Here is a 23,645-nt window from a genome sequence, read left to right as displayed (position 1 = left end):
ATGGGTATCAGATTATTTGTCCCAGTTATTTAGTGGCTGTCTCTTTTTAAGGCTGTGGTTAAATGGCAGGAATAAATAGAGCATATTCGATCCTCTGTGATAGAGGTTGCAGTCAGTGCAAACCATTCTTCTGCCATTGTCCTTCTTACACAAAATACATCAAAACAATCATACTCTTTATGACAGTACTTTGGCATGTTTTAATTTCAGTGTTATTAGTCACTGCCCGTATGAGTGTTGGTGGATGAAGTGGGAGGAAGGAGAAAGATACTTAAAACAGATAAAGGCTTCCTCCCCTGGTGCCTGTTACTTTTTCTTACCAAGAAGTCTGTGACTTAACTGTGCTACTGCATTTTAGCATTTCATTTGCCTTAAGGCACAGTAATTCAGTTTGAATTTCTAATAGTATTTTTAAAATATTAGAAATGCAAAAGGGATTGCAGGCTTTTAGCAGAGTTAATGGTGAGATACAGAGGCAAGCAACACCAGTGCAATTATCAGTTCAGTTTCTTCATTAGCTCACAGGCTCTTAAATAATACTCTGATGCTGTTTTCCGTAACTGGGAGAAGAAAATGAGATCATCATTGAAATGTTTTTACAAGTAATTATTTTTACTTTCTTAGTGTGATTAATGGTTACGTTAAAACTGGGGGGGACGATGGGATGGGACACACGCATGACATGACAGCATGGTGGGAGGGGTAGAAATAAACATCTTTACTAAGGTTCTCTGTTAAATTAATCTTTGATCTGATAAAGAAAACTTAATCGGGTACACAAAAACAGGATTTGCAATTTAAGCAGTGTTTGAATTGGAGAATTAATGATTTTCAGTTAGGGTATGAATAGTTCTTTAAATAACAGCCTTTAGAGGGTTGGATGAACAGAATTAAATTCATGGGGTATATGAACTGCAGCCCACGCTACATGTCTGGCGTAAAACAAGCCTGCACAATGGGCAATTGTTTGCTTCAGTACTTTCAGCCTGTCTAACATACTCTGCATTTCAGTTTGTCATTATATCCTGAATGTGTGCACTTCATACTGTGGTATTTGAAATCTGCCTTGTGGGTTTGATTTAACTTTCTGTAGTGGTGTTGTACATCCTGCTTGTTGGTTCCATTGTTGTTTGGTGAAGATGATCTTCCGTATCCATATGTCTGGCCATTGTTTCCACAACCAGTTCAGTGCAGCTTCCTCAGCACAAACTGCTCTCCCTTGTCCATTGCCCAGAACAGGGTGACTTCTGATGCTTGTGTAGCTTTATTGTTTCTTTCCCATTATTGTCAAACTTACGTGGTAATACTTGGCACTTTTACTGACTTTACAGAGTAGGATGTGATGTCGTAGAGAAGGGGACAGGGCTACCCAAATTTTCTCAATTGCAGGGAGGAGCTGCCCAGGTGTGCTGAGGGGCCTGTACTCAGGAAGAGAAACAGGGAATCCTCCACAGTGAGTAACCCTAACCCCACTTTCAAGTGCACACAGTTTCCTTCATTAGCCGTGTCCAGTACAGTGTAGTTTCTTCTTCTGTCCTTTCCAGTTTGCCCTCTGGAATGTTCCCAGTTCAGTTCTCTTCTTTTGCCTTTATTTTGGTGTATTCTCATTTTACCTTGTCCTTTTTCTTTGTCTTCTTTACGAAGGTTAAAGTTTCCATTTTTGTTTCTTCACACCGTTAATCCTTTCTCATCCTAGTCTTAATCTTTATACACATTGTCATTTTTCCAATGTGTCATTGTGGTTCTGTCACTAATACATCATGTCGTTTCTCTTCCCTTGCTGTGCAATGGCCCTTTTCCCAGCCCTGTGCAGTTCCTTCCATCCTTACTCATTGCCATACTCTTTCCTACACACTCTTCTTTCTCCTTTCAAATCACCTTTCGGTTTTCCTTTCCTGATGGGTCCCTTTTGAATCTTGCTTATTGATGTACATGAGATAAGCTCAGTTCAGCTCCCAGACCTTTCTAGTGCAGCCCTCACTTCTGCGTTTTCCTTTGTGTAACTGAAAGATAAAGGATACAAAGCTCATGCGTAACAAAGAACCGAAGGATTTGGTAAACTGTGCTTTGGCTGCAAAAGGGGAGAACAGGCAGTAAATCAGAACTGTAAAATGGCAGGAGAGGGCTGAGCTGGTCAAGTTGTAGTGAGTAGGGAGGCTTTGGCTTTAGGTGAGCTGCTTGAATTACAGCCCTGGTTAGCACCCTTCGCAGTTTGATGACTTGCTTGATATGATGTGATGGTGTCTCTAGTTCCCAGTGGGCAGGTATCTACACAGTAGTAGCTAGTTTCACAATTGTCATCATTTGGTAACTACTAGAGAGAAGCTCAGGATCGGATGAATTTGAAGACCAAACTGATTTCTTACTTACCCAGGGTAGAAATGCAAGTTCTGGCTGAGATATGTTGGCAAAATTCTCTGGGAAGCTTGATTGCTATGGCCTGTGCTGCACCTTTTACTGCTGATTGAAAGATTTCATTTTCCAGGGCTGTCAGTCTGGCACTTTACATGAGCAAAAGAGTGGCTGTTTGTTTAACAGCTTAAAACCAATGGGGACAAAAAGGAACTGGAAAACCAGAAAAATCTCTACAAGATGGTTGTATCTGGAAAGAGGAGTGGGTTACTTTGGGCTCAATTGGAAAAGGCAAAGGAGTGGAAAACTGAGCTGAACTGGAAAAATATACTGCACTCTGTCATGTAGCATCTTGTGTGCTGTGACTGTTCTGGCTACTTCATTTTTCATTGTTTTTAGAAACAAAAAACATTTTAAAATTGAAACCGATCTGTGTCAATTCTCACAGTAGCTCCTGCTTTACAAGTGGAAGGTTTTAGCCAATTTTGTTCCAGAGGTCATGACAAAACCTAAGTGTAGAATATTCAAATGACCTCAAATACTTCTAAAAACAAAAAAAAAAAAGACTAGTTGCCTTTTCTCCCCTCCCTCCGCTCTTCCCCTCCTGCTTGAAAGGAACTCTGTTGCTGTGTCATAAAATTAGTTGCATATTTCAACTCGTTTATTTGGAACCTGGTAAGATTTTTTTCCAGGCAGATGTAGCAGATGATGCACAAAAGCAGCAAGTAAATCTTATCCTTGCTGCAGTTTCCTGGATTGTATCTGGCCTTCTAACAGACAGAGGACTCCAGTCTCAACACTGTCGTTCCCTGCCTTTCACAAATGGCTACACAAAAACTGCATGATCACATAACCTTTCAGATTCACAGGACAGCTGTGTCTTGTCACTTACACATGTATTATTTCTTTTCAGGCATTGGAAAAGTACCCCAACTCACCAATGACTGCAAAACAAATACTGGAAGTCATTCAAAAAGAAGGGTTAAAAGAAACAAGGTCAGTGTTTATACGCTCTGTATTTTTGCTATCTCTTTGAAAACCACCTAGGAATGGTACATCATCGTTACAAAACATAAAGTGCTGGTTAATGGCTGAATTGATTTTCAGTACCAAAGTGGGAAATACAGCTGATGGGTTTTGTTTGTTAGTTCAAGGCTTTTCAAAAGGTTAGTGCTGGCTTAACTTTGTACCTTTTAAAAGGAGTCTGTGGGCCAGCTCCAGTCTAATGGCCTTTTTTTAGAAAGACAATGTTATCTGCTTAGGCAGTCCAATGCTACATCTCGTTTTTGTTTAAGGACTGAAGCTTGATAACTGGGTTGCCTCTGCCACCATGTGCATGAACCAAAACGTGAGATGGAGCTAGACACACTCCTTTTCTCACTTGGGTTTGTGGTCTGGCACTTAAATCACTTTTACGACATGCTGGTGGCAGGGGTTGTGCTGATAAAGAATTGGGAATTGAGGGAGAGGGGTCTTTGAACATTGGGAGTTAGTCTGTGTAGCTGCAGAGGCTGGATACAACTTAGCATACCTTGGATGTAGATTTCAACTGTGATCATCAAGCTGTTAGGGAATAGATGGGTTATCCAGAGCCTGTGGAAATCAACAGTTGTCTTCCATTGATGCCTGGCTGAGATGGATGTGCAGCTCAAAATGACTGACTGCTTGGTAGATCTAGTGACCTCCAGATGGAAACTTGACAGGAAATAAAATAAGTTAAGGAAAAACTGTTTGGTTGGTGGGGACCTCCTGCAAAATGCAGTTTCCTCTTCTCCGAATTTTATAGTACAAATTTTGTATTCTAATAAATTGTTTTAATACTTGTTGCTGTCTCAAAGCAAAGGGAGACATTCACTTTTATTTTAATTACATTCTTTTAGTGTGGAACCTAAAAATCTAGGACAAGAGAACTTCAAAGCCTGTGTTGAGTAGTAGTAACACATTATGTCTATTACATCTGAATTTATTCTGGTGAACCAGAAATAACCATGGGACATAATTTTACTGAATTCACCGTTGTTCTTAAGAAATAGAATACTCTGCATGATCACTTGCACTGCATAATCATTCACTGCTTTGTTGGTAGCCTCATAACATGCTTATAATAGCTGTATTTTGGTAAAATTGCACCTTTTACAGATATAAAATGCGTTAGTGCCAGTAAAGAAATAGTGCTTCAAGTATATTTAGTAATGATACCAAGGAAACAAGGGCATGAAAACTTTTGAAAATGAATATCCAAATATGTGTTATGCTGCAACGATTTGCATACAACAACAAAAAAGCAAGAAAACCCAACTTTGAAAATCTGTTTTTATTAAAATACTGCTTCTCACAGCACTGAATGGATTACTTTCTTCTTGTTATGTCTTGTGATGTGAGAACTGCATGTGAGAGGCTCACATGCCTGATAATAGCATTTCTTTGTAATCTTAAAAATTCTTGCTTCCGTGAACAGCACGTTAACAAATTTTTGTGTGGAAAACCTATGGGAAGGAGTGAAGGCAGCTTTTTCATGATTTAAATACAGAAAATGTGAATGCGCTTTTTAATTACTGCAGAATGAATAATATGAGAAGGATTCCTTTAAAGAGGTTCAAAGCTAGATATTCTTTAATTTCTTTAGTTACTAAGAACCTGAGAATTTCAGGGAAATAGGAAGGAGATTCGTATTTATTCTGATTTTTATTCATGGTATTGTGATGGGGCACTGGAACAGGTTGCCCAAGGAAGTTGTGAATGCTCCATCCCTGGCAGTGTTCAAGGCCAGGCTGGACAGAGCCTTGGGTGACATGCTCTAGCGTGAGGCGTCCCTGCCCCTGGCAGGGTGGGTGGAACTACATGATCTTAAGGTCCTTTCCAACCCTGACCATTCTGTGATTCTATGTATGTGCAGGTGTGTGTGAATGTATAGTAGATTGCAGAATGCCATATGTGTTCATTAGTATCTATGTAACTGAGAAGGTTAAAATTCAATGTTCTTTACTCCTTACTTGAAACATACCTACGTTATAGGCTAAGTAATCCTAAACTGATTATCCTAAAATTTCTAAATTCTGCAATTGCGGAACCAAAAAATGTTGATTTTGTATTGGTTTTTCTGAAATATGTGGACTCTCATTTAATTTCTGATTACGCGTGTTTGTTGGTTGGGCTTCAGTGCATAAGTAATGTTTTGTTTGCACCGCCCTTGAATTTAGTCTTCTATTTACGTCATCCAGCTCTGCAGTTACTTTCAGTACCTTTCTGCCAGTATGGTACCTTTGTCATTACTAAAGATGATTTTCCTGGTCTCTATGCTTCAGCCAGCTAAGATGAGCAAGAGATGTAAATTTATGATGTGCAGTCATCTGGTCATAAGCAGTAGAATGGCACTAGCATATTTTATTCTGTACTGGTTTGTGTTCTGTATTGATTTGTGTACAAGTATGAACTTGTACCAGCAATATGTTACTACTTGAATATACTCTACTTATTCCTTTATACTGATTATCATTGTCGGTAGAACTTTGGCAATCCTAAATAAAGTTCTTAAAAAATTCTCCCCTCTACTGTTCCATTTAGAGATGAACGAGATTAATTGGCTTAGTCACCTTTCAAACATATTGCAGCATTAATTAATCTAAAGCTTTTTGCTGTGGTAGTAAATCTGAATGAATAACATGATTTTTCAGCAGTCTCATTGTCATTATGTGTAATCTTTAAAAAGAGAATGTTAGACTATTCAGCTTCTTCTTTTCTTTGTTTGCACTAAAGACATCAAGTTGCACATTTGATTTTTTTTATTACTCAAACAATTAAATACAACAGAAGGAAAATTCTAAATTTACAAAGCAAATATATGTTAGAAATTAAAATGAAAGCTTACTGACATGTCCTGTGAGAGGTTATACACCAGATTCTTGTATCTTAATTTTGTTTTTTAAATATCTTTCCTGTTTTGATGGTTGGTTGTAAAATGGTCAGCAGGCAAACAGTTCACCTGCTACCTAGAAGGAGTAAAAACTTTTAAGGCAAAACTTTTTGGGATGTAGAAAATATATGGTTTTCTTCTGAGGGTAGGAGGGAAGGCGTGAGTATTTGCTTTACATTCATGCCTGTGCTGATAGTGAACAGTGCCATGCCAACATACCTGGACACTGAAATCTCTTTACAAAGATAGGCAGCAGCTCACTCCAGTGCACAGTGCCTTGGATTTTCCTTCCTAGCATCCACTGACCCAGTCTTTGAAAATAATTCCCTATCCCAATGTAAATTTCGAGACTTGCAACCTGCGGGACTCTCCTACCACAAGATTTTGCTGATTTTTCTAATGTGACAGAGGCTACTAGTCAGAGTATGATCTGCTGTAGCCTTAGTGCTGCTTTTCCACTGAGCTGCTGCCTTGCTAGTTGTTCTCCATCTTATATTTCTGCTGTTACTTATTCCTGTTAAGGTCTAATATTCACCTTACAAATTGTACTCTGGTCTTCTGCAGACCATTTTTCAAATTTTAGATTGCTGTAACATGTAGTCTTGTCTTTCAGCATGCATGCAACCCTTCTAAGTTTAACGTCACCTTCTTATTAGAACTTGTTTCCCTTTGCAGCGTTATATTACTCTGCTTATGAAAATTGCATGAAAAACTATGTCCAAAGACTCATTCTGTCGGGCTATATGATACCTATTGCTTCCTCTTTAACTACAGGGTCTGCTACTATGTCATAAAGAAAATTTTGATAAATGATAGATTTGAAGTAACTTGACAGGTCTATATATCACTCAACTTCTTATCTGCTAAATTCTTTGAAATATTTTTTATTCTGTAATTTGGGGGAGCTGAAATTCAGTTGCTGCATCTCCACTTGCTTGGCCCTGCCTTTTTTCTTTTATTTTTTTAATTTTTTATTTTTTTTTAAGCTAGTGATTAGATGTTTCCCAGTCTTTAGGAACAACTGCTATCCTCTACAAGTTGTCAAAAATGACAATTGATAATTTGGAGACTGGTCTAGTCAGCTCTAAATACCTTATGGTGAATTTCCACAGATTTAACTGATTTGAGAACATCTAATTTAACTATCTTCTAATAATTTTTTCCTGTGTGTGTTTGTTGTGTTGGTTTTAGTGGCTGTCTAATCATAGACACCTTTCTAATTAGGTGTCAACAAAGAAAAAGCACTGCCACTCTTGTGCTTTTGGTGTAAGTGCTCAGTGGCACCCCTTCTGAGAAGAGCAGGCCAGTTTCCTGTCTGTTGGTGTGCTTACAGATATGTCTTTGTGCATGGTGGGTGGGTGGGTGAGTTTCCTGAAATTTAATTTCCTGAAGCCCGTTTTCTTAATTTTGTGTTCTCCTTTATTTTCATAAAAATTAAGAATCATCCCTTCATGAACATTCAATGTTTTCAGCTGCTTCTTCCCCACTGGGTCATGTCAAACCTAGGAATGCATTCCATCCTAACTGCTTTTTATGTCTTCTGTTCAAGGATTTTTGTTCCTAACGCAGTTCCAGGAACTTGGCAGATTCTTCTTTGTCCCTGTGTCTTCCTTTTTCCAAGAAGTGCCTGCATGGTCGTAGTGGGGATATTTAAATAAGTCACGTGTGGTTAAAATTTTTGCTGATTTTTACAGGAAAAAGTCTCTAATTTGCCTGGCTTCTTGCTGTATTAAACTCTGACCCTAGTACCATTCTTGGTTTTGCCCTCTTTTGTGATTAACTGAAAATCACCTGCAGGACTGCCAGGAATAACCTATTTATTCCCTTCTGTTTGGGGCACTGCACCTTCATGAGGCATAGGACTAATTGAAGACCGCTTAAAATTATCAGGGAGATAAAAATAAGAAGTTGGTATGATTTAGGTGTTTGGATTACGGAAGAGAAGATTGAGTTTAGACAAGTCTTCCAACATATAGCGCGTAGGAAAAAAGTAAGGGAAAAAGTTACCCTGCACGTCTGATATGGATAGGGTAAGAAATAAGGCCTTTAAATTGTAGTAAGAAAAGATTCCAATTAGGTAATATGAAGATCGTTTTTTTTCTTCTAACAGGTGTAATTGATTTCTGTCATGGGCTGTGAGGAAGATGTGAAAGATCTCCAGATCTCTCTAGTAACAATTTAGATATGTGTCTGTCAAGAGTTATGTAGATTTGGTTGATCCTGCCTTAAACTAGGGCAATGAACTAGCATATGCCTAGATCTGTATTTTTCTATGGATTTTTTTTTTTAGGTCAGCTTGCAGTACTTGGGCCATACATATTGCTTGAGTCCTAGGGGAGAATATCCAGCCAAATTCTGATAAATGTTTGATACTAATAACTCTAGATTATGTTTTGGCTTTCCATAGTTCCCTTTTTCCTTTTCTTAGTGAGGCTGGAAAATTGACTTATCTGGATAAGAATAAAGCCACAGATTCTCAGTACAAGTTAAAAGCCAATAAACTTTCAAAATGGGACAAACAATGTTCAATTTTTTGGAGTGCAACTTTAGCCCACAGCTATGTTAGCTATGTACTTTCCTCCTCCATTACACTCAGGACTGTGAAACCTGGAATGGGATAATTTCATAGTATTTTTGCTGTTCAGCTACAGTCACCAACCTCTATATTGTCAAGTCACTGACTATCCTGTTCAGACAATTCACAAATGAGGTTAAAAATATCCTTTCATCTCATTCTGGTTTTAATTTTTCATTGGGAATCTTATTCTTCTTTCCCTTGACATTTCTTTGTTGATCTTCATTTCAACTATGAAAATCGTGGCATCAGTCCGAACTGCTCCTCCTCCTCCTTTTTCTCTCTGCATATTTTGTCTTTTGCTACACAAGATTAAGCTACCTATTGATATTGTTGTGACAGTAGTCTTTCAGAAGACTAAGAAGAGATGCTTGCCACTGGCTCTGGCAATAGCACTGTTTTCCTGCACTCTACTGTGTTGATAATATCTATCATGAATGGTATCATAACATATTATGTCTTCTGAGTCTAGGAAAGCAGCAAAATATGACCCTAATAAATTTGAAGACACTCTTCCTAGATTTTACACTCTTTGTGCAGAAAGACTAAACTAGTGGGTTAGCTAGAATTAAACCCACTTAGAACGGCTGAGCTAATGGGATACTGTGATGTATTCCATTCATCAATGGAATACAACACATGATCCGTGCAGGGTGTGTCTTAAGCTTTGAAGTAAGATGGTACTCCTGCAAATATTACCTTCAGTTCTGAATCCTTTGATCTTTTTGACAGTGTCTCTTTAAGCCTTTGCATACTTCATCCTTAGAGCTATTGACTTAAAAATAAAACCCCTTCTGAATGCTGCTGTTTCTGTAAATAGGCTAAATGAGCTGGCAACTGTCTCCTGTTGTTTATCGTTTTCAAGTTCCTTTATTGTGTATGCATGTAGACAGAAAAATTTTTACTTCCTTTCCTATAAAGTAATTCCAAGATACCTTTGTGATTCATAATAATTAACAAGTTGTAGTTTTTATCTTTCACTTAAACACACACACACAAAAAAAAAAAAAAAAGGAGGGCAGATGCCCTCCAAAAACCAAAAAGCTCTTAAAAATTTCACTGAAAGAACCACAGTTTTTGTCTTAAGGCTCTGATTGTTAACAGAAGAGCACAGAGGCTTCTGTGGTTGCATATGTCTGATAGAATTTATTTGGGAGCCTCTTCAGCTGAAGGAGTGCATTGTTTTGTCTTGAAGGTAATTATTCCCTGCAATGGACTGAAAGAAAGCCTTGATGGGAAAAGGGAGAGAAAGCTTTTTGCATTCTTTGTCCTGGCATTATTAGGTTGATTTTTATGCCTCTACAGATGTGGCTTTTGGCTGTAGAGCAGTGAAAGAAACAAACTTTCAGTACAGTCTGTCTTTCTACATAAATTCACTTCAGACACCTCTTTGAAACGCTGTTCTTCCCAGTGTAACAGCAAACTGCCTAATTTGGTAGGCAGTTGTGATAGCAGCAATTTACCAGCTGAAAATCTCAGTCCTGCTCCTTCTTGCCTAGGCATTCCTGGCATTGTTATGCCATAGTGCAGTTTAACCTGGTAAAAACTGATGGGTTTTCCTACATTATTGCATTCCAACATTGGAACTGTAACTTGCGTCATCACACCCATGTCACCTTTGTGATAATTACTTCTGGTTCTTATAGCGATGTAGCCCTAAAACAACTATGGTGTTAACTCAGCATTCGTCTTCCCTCTGTTTCAAACTGAGTCGCCATCCCATGGTCTCTAATTACCCTAATCTGATGTCATCCTTTTTCCCTTCACATACATGGGAACTCAAACTCCATCTGTTTGACCATTCTATGTGCCTGAAATTTTCTTAAGTAATACAATGTGGACATCCCAGATTTCAGTATTTATTTCACATTCTGGCTCAGGACCAACCAAGCTTTCTTCTTTAGTTTGGTTCCAGGACTAATCATGAGGAAATAAAAACGCAATTCCATCATTTTATCACATATGGCACCTTCCATAGATGATTTATAACTGTTTAGACAAGTTCATATGCCTTCCTCTTTTGTACTTTGCCCTGTTTATCTGTTCCTGAATGCGCAGGTAAACTGAGATTTCAGAACAGTTGATTCTCTGTTTTTTTAAGGATTATAATGTTACTGTTACTTTTCCATAAACATTTTTGCTCTTACAGTGTTCAGTACTTCAGTTTTCCATTTGGTACAATAGTTCTCTGGGTGATAGCACATATATTGTAACCATCTTTCCACTTTTCATGGAAGTAATAGGAAATAGTGCTGCTTGGGCTTGTGGATTGTTTGGGGTTTTTTTAATTTTATTTGTTTTTTTTATTTTTAAAAAAGATCTGCCATAAAGTTGTTTGTTTTAAATCTGTTAGCAGCTCTGCAAAACATGTCTGCATTGGGGATTGGGAAAGCAAGAGTCCAGCCTGTGTGACACACTTGCTTCCTTGGTACTATAAAAATATTTTTATATGTATCATATATATGTACACACACAAATATAAATATATATATATTTAATTTTTATTTTTATATATTTATTTTACCTGTGCAGCTTCTTAGATTTCTGCTCCTCCCACCCATGCCTAACCTGTGTTTTCGCAAAGAACATCATGCTAGTGCAGTGTAGAAAGCTTTTTTATTTGTTTAATGCTTCACTGGTTAAGGGAGAGTGGCACGTGTGATCATTAGGTACCCAAGATATGGTAATTCAGTGTGAATGTGAAAATTTTAAAAGCTAATTTATTGAGTTGTAATAAGAAAAATTCTGGTTGTTTTGTGAGGTGATAAACATGCTTCAATGTCTAAAGATCTATATTGCAAAAATATTTTATCTTTGAATGCATGCCCAAGTCCTCTTTATCACAGCCTAACCTGCTGAAATTCAGACCCCCCTAATATGTTAATGCCATACGAAATATATTTCTTTTTTAATACAAGAGGAAATCCAACAAATTAAATGTAACAAATAATGGATAGCAATGCAGATGCTGGTGATCTTACAAGTTTTACTAGTTATTTTGTGCAGTAATGACAACACTTCCTACTAAAGGCCATTTTATTTTGAAGTACATGGAAAACAGCTGTGACTAAATAGTGTGAATTAGTCAATGAATTCAATGTAGCTTTTTTGCATAGTGTAATAATTTATCAATATATTTTAATGTTTACGATTTTAAGTTATATTGTCTTTTTCTTTTGTTGTGTCTCAGTGTAGACTACTATTGAACGAGACCGAGAAGTAATAATATAGTTTAGGCTGATGAAAAGAGAAACCTCCTGCATTATATGTTGGTGTTACCATACTTTTATAATATTATCCTAAAGTGTATATTGTGTGATAACTCTCTTCCCACATTTCTTCTAGAAAGTGTTAACTTCTCTTTTAGCAATATTTAAGTATGCTACAGATCTTTTTTCATTAATGTTTCTGTATTTCAAAGAGTGATTTTGCTTTAAAGTTTGTGTGTGTGTCTCAGAGAAATTAATTGGGTATATCCAAGAGATCTAACACATACAAAACAATCAGATACTCACAGAAGTTATCTTAGGGAGGTTTCACCAGATCTTTAATCCATCTTCCCATCAGTGCAAGTGTTTTGGTTTGTGGTTGGTTGGTTGGTTGTTTTGGTGGTTGGGATTTTTTGTGTGTGTGTGTGTCTGTGTGTGTACAGTATGTTTCCTATAGCATAGTGCTTTAAGCCTGATTTCTTTTTTTAAATTACTTGAAGACATGAGACCTTCCACAGTCTTCAGAGTGTTTTCCTGTTCTTTTATCCAAAGTCTGCCTGCAGTTCTGTAAACTGAACCATGACTATGTGAAAGGTAGGTAGATATGTACGTTCTTTGATTTTACTACCTTTATTAACCTGCTTTGCCAGCATCTTTTTAAGAGGATTAAAGACATAGAAATGCTTTCCAGTAATAGTTGTCCATTGTTGCCAAAACCTTCAAAAATATCTTTCGAAAACTGAGATTTGGCAGAATGTGTCCTTCTTTCTGTCATTGTTCTGATGTGAAGATCTGTCACATACTAACATTAAAGTACACATGCAATAAACTAGTCTATTAAAATGCAAGTCAGAAACAAGATCTGCAAGAGAGCTTAGTATCAGTGTTTGCTGGTTAGGGGCAAATGCAAGAACTGTTGCTGAGTAGCCAGCAACCCTGTTCAGCTCTCTTGTTCTTAGAAAAGGCAAGAATAATCTACTCTGTTTTCTTTCAGAAGTATTTGGCAAATGCTATTCATCACATAAGCCTGTCAGGAGCAGCCATATATATCAAACTTTCAAACACAGAATGATATGGAGACTTTAGCTAAAAAGAGTCACCTTTTGAAGGAACACTCTGGTAAAATATTCCTAGGAAAAGAGTTTAAGCTGTTGAAGACTTAAAACCTGCAGTGAAAATTGAAGTCTGGCTGGGAACTTGAAGACATGCCTGATTTAATGGATTGACGAGCTTTTGTTGCAACATCTGAGTAACCTAAGAAGCTGCTTTTTCTTGCAGGTGTGAAGTGAATTATTCTAGGTTTTAACTTGCTAGTTGCTGATAGAGATTTATTTGTTGGGGTAGGATTTTTCTTTTTTTTTTTTTTCCTCCATTTCTGTTTTGTTCTCTTTTGCATTGAAAAGATAGTCTTTAAACCTATTATTTGTTACTGCTTTGAATTTTATTTGTCCCACAGCTGACTTTTGTCTTTATTTCTAAGCACTGTGTCTTAAGAGACATGCACGACATCCCACAAAATGGTATAATCTTTTTTTTAATGCTATTTCTGGTATTCCATAGCAACTAGGGAAAAAAATAAAAAGCCTAAACTAACACTACAACACAGGCAATTCATTACAGATTTTCCGCTTAGTATTCAGTAAATTGTCAAGTCCTTATTTTCATCATTAGCATATTTTTCACAGCGTAGAAGCAGAGCCATTTCTGACAGACTGAATTAAATGTGTTTTACTTGAATGTGAAAGAAGAAAACATTGTCAGGCTTTCTATGAAAGCATCATTTTCCAGTAATAATTTATTTTCTGGAACAGTTTGCTGTGGGTGTCTTTTATGTTTCTATAAAGATCTGGGTATATGTTTCAGTCTACCTGTAATTAAACCATTTCTTAACTGAAAGGGAAAAAAATAGGGAAAAAAAAAAGGAAAAAAAAAAATCTTTTTTCTTATTCTTCATATTGCATGAGCTGAAAATTTTACTAGCTCTCTTATAATCAGGCATTGGCATATTTCATTTAAAATTTTGAAGTATGTTTTTATAGACTCAAGACCAAAAAAGCCTCAGAATTTCACTAAGTACTGTGAAAAAGATCAGGTATAAATGTTTAGAAAATTTATTATATTCACATGAATTTTTTTTTCCTAAGGCTAGCTGATAGCAATTCCATTTCATTTATTTTGAATCTCATAGGTAGTCATCTTAATTACTGTAAATTACGTGCACACTCTTTGTTTCAAAACAGATTTAAAAAGTGCCTAAATATTTTTTGCTAGCTCACATACTACCATGTGAAGGAAAAACATGTTTTATGGAAGATCTGATTTTCTTTCAGTGGTATAGAAAGCTCCCATCTTCTGCTAGTAAACCACATAAACTCTGCCTTTGTCAGTGGGGCTGTTTTATGATAGCGGTATGCTAGAAGCAGTAATCTTGTGGCTGGCAAATATTTGCAGTAGCAACAGAGAACAGAGAACCAAAACATATATGTCAAATTGAAGTATAAATAGAATTTAAATGCTGTATGGATGAAAACTGCATTCATGTGCTTGAGTGTATAGATACACCTACAGATACAAATTCACCTTTGTACACATACACATGATACACATACACTTATAGGCATATAAAGTTGTAAATCACAAAATTGTACTCAAATACAGCTTTTGTTCAGTTGTTGTAATAGCAAAGACTATGGGAAAGAGCTCAAAAAATTTCTAAGCACTGTTTTGCTGCTTGCCCTCAGCAGCTAAAAGAGAGGACAAATTGATATTCTCCTCCCTCCTCTCTCTCTGCTCCCTTCCTTCCCCCTCCGCCCCACTCCCATTTCTTTTGGTTTTCATTTTATTTGTAATATGAGAAAAGGAAAATGGGATCTGGTAGGACTTTGCTGGAAGGTAGTACTTACTAAAGCAAAACCAAGCAAAAATACCTAACTGCTTCACCCTATTTAGCATCTTACAGCATCCATAGCTACTGCCGTATCTTTTATATGTTTCAGTAAGCTTCCTTAAGGTATGTTTATCTGCTATCAGGAATCTATCAAGATACACCATTCTGTACCTTTTGTATTCCTAAAAGCGCTTAACTTGCATGCCTTTATAGTTCATTTACAAATAAAACAAGGGCAGGATCTAGACAATTTTTTTTTTTCTCTTGCAAATGGTCCCCATTGCTTGTTAACTGCTTGCTTTCTTTTTCTTATGTTACCAATACACCTCGACTGCTAAATACTTTAGGTAGCCATTATCAAATATACAATCATGTCCAAGAAACATGTCCCTTACAATCATCACAAAGGGAAAAGGAAAACCTATAAAGGACAGCAAGAAACTTGTTGAGAAGAAATCTTTAAGAATATATGACAAGAAGGAAATTGTTTTGTTTTTTTAAAGACTGCTTGCTTTCAGACAGGGAATCTTGTCTTAGCCAGTGAAAATTAGGCAATTTCAAACTGTATATATACTCTTAACTGTCTGTCCCCTTCATCCAAAACCAACACCACTAAGCCCAATCCAACTGTTAACCTTTCTCTGCTTGTAGTAGTAGTTTAAGGCTATTAATGTAAACAATTACATCAAAGTATTATTCAGTAATAAGATGTACTGAACTGTAGAAACTAAAGTAGTAGTAGCAGCACAGGCTGGGATCTACCCAGCTTGGAAGCAGCTCTGTGGAAAGGGATCAGGGGGTCCTGGTGGACAAGCAGCTCAACATAAGTGAACAGTGTTCAGCAAAGAAAGCCAACAGGATGCTGAGTTTCATCAACAAGGGCATCACCAGCAACGATAAGGATGTCATTATCTCACTCAGTGCTTGTCAGGCCACCTGAAATGCTGTGTTCCATTTTGGTCCCTGGTGTACAAAAAAGATGTGGACAAGCTGGTGGGGGCTCAGAGAAGGACCGCAAAGATGATCAAAGGACTGTGAAGCCTCCTGTATGAGGAAAGGCTGAGAGAACTGGGTCTGTGCAGCCTTGAGAAAAGAAGGCTCAGGGGAGACCTTATCACCCCATTCAATATTTAAAGGGTGACTACAAAAAAGATGGAGACTCCCTTTTTACAAGGAGTCACATGGAAAAGATGAGGGGTGATGGGCCCAAGTTAGTCATGGGGAGATTATGACTGGACATAAGAGGAAAGTTTTTCACAATGAGAACAATCAGCCATTGGAGTAATCTCTCCAGGGAAGTGGTAGATTCCCCAACACTGGACACTTGTAAGATTCAGCTGGATGGGGTGCTGGGACATCTAGTCTAGGTCATGCTTTGCCTAGGAAGGTTGGACCAGATGATCCTTGAGGTCCCTTCCAACCTGGTATTCTATGATTCCAGCGATACAAGATTATTTGTGCCCAGGCTTACAATTCAGGAATTCATTACATGATTGGTATTGTCAGTTGGTTTAATATTATACTTACCATTTAATTATTTATTGAAAATATTTAGACATAGTGATCAGAAGACTGAATTTTGTTTGTGATGCCACAATATGTTACATTTCTTTGTCTCTTTCTTTGTATGTGTATGTGTGTGTCAGCCCCTACATCCAAAAGGACTTTATTAACGACTTCATCAGAATCAAGCTTTCTTTCCAATGGAACGATGTGGCTATCAGTAATGGCCAGTCTAAAACTTTTATTTTAGTTATCAATGTGCTGCTTTTATCAATTATTTGATAGTTACTATTGTTATAATTGTAAAACATTGTCTGTGACATTTTGAAATTAGACTGACTTTTAGTTATAAGTTGAATAGAAACTTAAGTCTCTCAGTTCCTAACTTAATTAGCTATTGTAAGACAAAAAAGAATAAGGAGATCTACTAATAGTATGAATTGCAACAGCTGGATTAAGTTAAAACACATAAAAGTATCTGCTCAGTCCTTTGAGGGGAGGAAAGACCTTGTGCTGTGCTGTTTTGCCAAGTTAAACTCCCTTATGTACAACAAGTAAGACTTGAACATTTCACATCCACCCAAATATTTTAATTTGACCCAGTACAGTAAATCATATGTTGCTATATTTTTAAAGGTACAGGATGTACACGATTGCCATTCTGTATTTATTTTCAGGCTTTCTTTACAAGTAAGAGCTCTCAAAAATATTTTAAGGACATAATTGACACATGTTAGTCAGCAAAGTTGTAGTAAGTTGCCTTTATTTTAACATAAAGTTTTAAAGTATCATCTTGCTTAGAGAACTTTTTTGTAGGAATAAATATTAGTAGCAAACAGTAATTTGGTTTTGGATCTAATCTTTATTTATTTGTAATTACTCCCAGCTTCCTTATTCTTTACATCAGTTTGATTTTTATGCCTGTGTTGGTGGTTGAGAAAAATATTCTCAAGTGCTGAATTACTCTTTAAATACAAGAATATTGAGAAAAATATTTCATAAGGGAAAGAGTGTTTCTTTTAATTCATTCTTTCTTCCATGTGATACAATAGATTTTAGATTTTTTTTTTTTTTTTTAATTGAGTGTGAACTGAAGATGTAAAAATAGGTCATTCTCATATGTTCTACCTTTTCCTCTTTTGGGGTTGGATACAGTGTTTTGAATGCTAAAATTAAACACTTTTTGCAGAATTATCCCAGAATTTGACATTTAGGTTTAAAATTCTAAATTCCTTCAGTTAGAAGTCATGCCTTAATTGAAAATTGGAGAGAAGAAACAAAGAAAAAAAGCTGTGGAGATTCCCCTGATTTTTTGTGAGCGAGAAGAACTGTAATTATACACTTTCTTTGTTTTGAATAGAACAAAAATAAAATTAAATTTAGTGATTTCAGTTCTTGTTTCATAAAGAGGCTTATTATTATACTTCTGCTTTAAAAGGAGTATATTTCTTATCAGAATCGGATATTACAGGATGGAGAGATAAAGGAAGACAGGAGAGAGAGGGGAGAGCGACAAAGAGAAAACCAAGAAGGGGGAGAAGAGGCAGAGAATAAGAGATAGGGGAGAAGAGGCAGAGAGAATAAGAGATAGGGGAGAAGATGGAGAGAAGATGGAGAAATAGAAAAGAGAGAGGGATGGGAAATGAAATAAAAGAGGTAAAGGGAGAAAGAAAAGGAAAAGAAAGAAAGAAAAGAAGAGGTGTACATGACAAGGCACTGGGGGGCTGCAGGTGCGGCCCGTGTGAGGTGAGGCTGGGGCTGCCCCAGCCAGACACAGACAGTTCCAGCCAACTCCATCAGACTCACCACAGGGCACGGGTGAGCCCCTTAGCCAAGATGGTGGTGCCTCTGCAGTGATATATTTGATAGGGCAAAACTAGCACTCAGGCAGAAGGGGAGGTTAAAAAAGAGTGTGAAACAGCAGTGTCAACCCCAAGGTCAGAGAAGGAGGAAGGGAGGAGGTGCATTAGGCACCAGAGCAGAGATTCCCCTGCAGCCCGTGGAGGACCACGCCTGAGCAGGTGTCCACGCTGCAGCCCATGGAGGAACCCATGCTGGAATATTCTGGTATTTCCTGAAGGAGCTGTTGCTCATGGAGAGCCTAGACTGGAGCAGGCTGCTTGCACGAACTGCAGCCCATAGTGGGCCCAAGCTGGAGGAGACAAAAAGTATCACGAGGAAGCAAGGGCAGAAAAGAGCTGTTACGGACCGATTGTAACACCCTCATCTGCTGCTCAGGGATGGGAAGGTAGACTGGGAATCAGAAGTGAAGGAGGAAAGTTGAGCCTGGAAGTGGGGAACTGTTGTTTGGTTGTCGTGGAGAGTTTTTTTGTGTTATTGTTTCTGTCTACACAAATATATTTCAATTGGCAATAAATTAATTTTCCTCAGGTCGAGTCTGTTTTGCCTCTTACAGTAACTGGTAAGCAATCTCCCTGCGTTTATCTCAACCAACAAGATCTTTTTTTCCCTGTTTTCTTATGAGGGGGAGTAAGTGGTTGGGTGCGTATTTGGCTGCTGACCAAGGCTAACCCACCCCAAGAGGAAAGAAAGAGAAAGCAAGGGAGACAAAGAGAGAAAGAAAAAAAGGTAAGATAGAAGAAAGGGAAGAAAAAAAGAAAGGAGAAGGAAAAGAAAATAGGGAAGAAAGAAGAAATAATGGGGAAGAGAAAACAAAGAGAAGTGATGAGAGAATGAAAAGAGGGGAAAGAAAAAAAGAAAGCAGGAAAAGAGAAAATATAGGGAAAGAACAGAGAGAAGACAAACTAAGAAAACTAAAAGAAAAAAGCAGAAAGGAAAGAACAGAGAGAACATGAGAAGGGAGAATAGGAGGGAGGGGGAGAAAATAGAGAGAAGAAGAAAGGAAAAGGGGAAAGAAAACAAAAAAGAAATTAGAGACAGGAGAGAGAAAAGAGGAAGAAAAGAAAAGAAAAACGAGGAAAAGAGGAAGAGAAGACAGAAAGGAGATGAGAGAGAAGAAAAAGAACAGAAGAAAAGACAGAAATGAAAATGAGATAAAAGAAAGGATGAAAAGGAAACAAGTCCAAGCAAGTCCACTGTGGCTGAGGAATCTGTAACTGAATGCTGTTAGCAGTGAAATTAAAATATTTTACTGACTGGAAAAGCTTGTATGTGGTACTGGTATGTGGTAACCAAGACCCTGGAAATTACTTTCCATCAAGTGAAAACTGGAAAATCCTTATGTTTAAATAATTCAGCTTTGGTGGTTTCAGCATTGCTATTCAATGAATAGATAACTTCTTTCCAGGTAAAAATTTCCATAGAAGTGGTTATAAGCATTAAAATCTTTCTTACTGATTTGGAAAATTGATTACATAGGGAAATGGGTGATGGGGCTGAAATGGCACCACATAACAAATGCCTGCAGGCCAGCGTGTTGGCATGTGTCAGTTTTTAAGAACAGGCAAAGTTATTAAAACAATTTAATGAGGATAACTCAAATGTAATAAGATTTTTGCTAGTGAGGGTAAAGAAAGAAAAATAAATCACTTTTAAGTTCAGTATAGCAATTTCATTTAATGCTGTCCATTCTATCAGGGAGAAATATTATTTAATAAAGTAATCTCATACTGCACTCATATTAAAGTCTGATAACTCAACATGGAGTGACATATTCAAGATTTAAAGATTTCTGAAGTAAAAAATCCATAATTCTCATAAAATATAAACAATAGTTTTAAACCGTAGTTAGTGAACTTTGCTCAGCAATACTTTTTGATTATTTGGTTTAAATGGTTAAATATTGCCACAATTTAAGCCTTTTCTCTGAAATATGCTTACTTTTTAATATTTAATTGTAATAGGTCTTATTGCTGTTGTGGTTTGCTTCTTGTGTTTTCATTTTGTTACTGGGAGAAGGTGGAAGAAGATGTCTGTATGTAAGCATCTATTCTGATTTTATGAACCTAGTTGCATTTGATTTTAATGGCAACAACTGGAAAACTGCATTGAAATCACGTGAGAGAGCAGGGAGATGCCATTGGGCTCGAGTGGAAGAATGTGGAGAGGAGTGAAGATCCTTCAAGCTTGGTAATTCTGCTTTTCCCTCAGCAGTGTGGTACTGATGCCTCTCCCCTCCTGCATCTTCTCCTGCCAGATGTAGCAACCCAAGGGGTTACAGCTCAGGCGAGCCAGCTGCATCTGGCATGTAGGTTCGGGAGCGGCTAGATGGAGCATGTTGTGTTACTGACAAAAGGTGAAATACAGGCGTTGCTCTGAGGAGTCTGAAATGGGAACCAGTTGTGTCAGTCTGAGGCCATCCTTCTCCAGTTACTGTAAACTAATATTGCAGTTGAAAGAATAATCCCGCTCTCTCCAAGCTGCTTTTCCCGTTCTGGGCTGCCCACCTCCCTGGGTGCTGGCACAAGCATTCACATGGCTGTTGGGAAAATAATAAAGATTTAAAGGAAAAAAAAAAAAGGGGGGGTGAGGAGAAGGGGGGACAGAGAACATGTCACAGAGAGAGGAACTGCCTTACATACAGGTACACAGATGCACTATCACTGGCATTACTGCAGGGTGGTGTCTTGTCATGGACACAGCTGCGGTAACAAAAGCCCCTGCTGTGGATGATAAGAAAGGCTGGAGTTTCTTCTAATCAGTCAAGGGAGGAGCGTGGCTGGAAGCTGTGACTGCATCAGGATTGTGTTCCTGGTATAGCATTATAAAGTTGGAGTCCTACTTAGCCTTCTGAACTAGATCTGGCCCACAGTGGTTTTCTGGCAACACTTTGTTTTGACGATTCCCTTTTTCACTATGAGACAGAGCTAATGAAGCCACTGCTGGATGCTACATGGGCTTCCTCTGTGGGTGGTGCAGCAGCTCAGAAGTCATCTTGTTCTTTTTCGGTGTATTTTGTTACTCCGTTGCAGATTTCCAGCAGAGTCAACTAATCAGAGACGTAGCAGTTGCACAGTTTCCAGGCTTCTTCAGGAAGCTTCAGGGAAAATCTTCTGGGAGCTCCTGCTTCTGGGAACTTCAGTGGCTTGCTGCTATAGGTCAGGGCTAGCCCATGGAGGCATTTGCCTCTGTCAGCTCTTGTTCTTTGTTGGCTACTTGATGGTTGTGGACTACCTCTGTATTTTGTCTTCAGCTAACTTGATCAACCGGTGTCAAGCACTTGTTTGACGAATGCTTGAGGAGTAGCTGTATAACTGGTAGGCAAGAGTACAGCTCCCAGACCCCAGAAAATGGGGGGCTAAGAGACCTAGCAGTTATCACAGCATTTAGTACAAGAAGAACACAATGGGGTGCAGAAAATTAGCTTAGGACAATGTCGGACTGCTTAAGACTGTGCAGTGGTGGTACTGATGTGCTGTAGGGCATGGTCACAAGCAACTGTTCCTGGCACAAGAGAGGCCTTAGCCCAGAAAGAACTCCAGGTCTTGGGCTGCACTCCCAGGTCTAGGACTGGCACTGGGGAGTGCTGTGGCTTTACCCATGGGAAGTGCACTCTGGTCAAGGTGCTGAGTTGCCAGGTGAAGGAACTCTGGGAAGAGATGAATAGTCTCTGCAGCCTGAGAGGGGACAAACAGGAGATCAGCAGGATCTTTGCAGAGGCAAGAACCCAAGCTCTGCAGTGTGAAGTAGAGGCAGCTGGAGATTATATTTAAATGAGAGACTGCTGAGATTGGGAAGCTGGAGATTTATGACATCTGTCAATAGAAGGAAGATTCTCTGCACAGAAGGACAGGCAGGAAGGAAGTGAAGAAGATTGTCAGTGAAACATCAGAGACTGCTGCACTTCAGCCAAATGTGTAAATGAAGAAATGGAGGGTGACAATTGTTTGAGACCATATTCTGACAGACAGAGGCACCCATCAGCCAACCTGGTGTACTTGCTGTAGCTGGAGGTTTACTTCTTGTTAGGACAAAAGGGCCCAGAAAAGCTGTTTTATCTTTTGGTGAATGAGGATGGCCCATTTCAATGCTCAGAAAGTCAAGCAAGTGTGGCAGAAAGCCAGTATGAATGAACAAGGGCAAGTCATGCCTGACTCACCTTTTTGCCTTCTGTGATCAGATGACTACTTCAGTGCATGAGAGGAGAGCAGTGGATGTTATTTACATTGACTTTAGTGGGACCTTTGGCAGCATTTCTAGTAGTATCTTCAGAGTCAAATTAGTGAGATAGGAACTCGGTAAGAGGACAGTAAAGTGGATAGAAATTCGCCTGGACTGTAGGGCCCAAAGTGTTTCGGTCAAAGGCGTTAACTGGCAATTGGTGACCAGTTACTAAGTGGTGTTGCTCAGGCATTGATTCTGAGGCTTCATTGTTGAACGTTGCTATTAAGCACCTGGCCAATGGGACAGCATGCACATTCAGCAAGTGTGGAGGTGATGCTCAGCTGAACGGAGTGCGTGGTACACTGGAAGATTGGACTGCTGTTCAGAGGGATCAAGACAGCAGAGGAATGTGCTAACCTCATTCAACAAAGGCAAGAGCACACTCCTTCATCTGGGAAATACTAACCCATGCAGCAGTACAGGCTGGGGGCAAACAGCCTGGAAATCAGCTTTTCAGAAAATGACCTGAGAGTCCTGATGGTTAACAAGACAGACGTTAGTCCAGCAATGTGCCCTTGCAAAAAAGACGGCCAAGCCCATATTGGACTGTGTTAGCAGGAACATGGCCAGCAGGTCAAGTGAACTGATTCTTCCCCTCTGTTCAGCACTTGCGAGACCACATCCATCCAGTTTTGGGCCCTCTAGTACGGGAAAGGAGTGAGTCCAGTGGAGGTTCATCAAGATGGCTGGAGGCTAGAGCAAATGGTGTACGGGGAAAGGTTGACAGAGCCAGGCTTGTTCACGCAGGAGAAGAGAAGGCTCAGGGGATCTCATGGCAATTCACAGCTCACTGATGGGAGGGTGTAGGGAAAACAGCCAGGCTTTTCTTGGAGGTTGCACAGTGACAGCATGAGAAGCAAAGAATGAGAGGCAACAGACACAAATTGGAACATGTAAAATTCTGATTTGATACTAAGAAAAATATTTTCCCAGTGAGAGCAGTTAAGCACGGGAGGAGGTTGTCCAGAGAGGCTGTGAAGTCTCCATTCTTGGAGATTGCACAAAACTTGACTGGACAGGGCCCAGATCCAAGTGGCTCTGCTTTGAGCAGGAGGTTGGACTAAATGTCTTCTGGAAGTTCTTTCCAGTGTAAATTAGGCTACAATTATATGAGTGTGTGAA

At 38.6% G+C, this 23,645-nt stretch overlaps 1 protein-coding gene across 1 annotated transcript in view; it reads left to right on the top strand.

Annotated features, from left to right (window-relative positions):
- ASXL3 (ASXL transcriptional regulator 3) overlaps window positions 1-23,645 on the top strand; it is a 125,106-nt gene that overhangs the window by 20,817 nt on the left and 80,644 nt on the right. The window contains 2 exon segments of the mRNA XM_030495897.1: window positions 3,266-3,348; window positions 12,186-12,188. Of these exon segments, the coding sequence (XP_030351757.1) occupies window positions 3,266-3,348; window positions 12,186-12,188 (86 nt within the window).

Source organism: Strigops habroptila, chromosome 1 (assembly GCF_004027225.2).
Source record: "Strigops habroptila isolate Jane chromosome 1, bStrHab1.2.pri, whole genome shotgun sequence".
Classification (NCBI taxonomy): domain Eukaryota; kingdom Metazoa; phylum Chordata; class Aves; order Psittaciformes; family Psittacidae; genus Strigops; species Strigops habroptila.
This window is presented reverse-complemented; position numbering and strand designations above follow the sequence as displayed.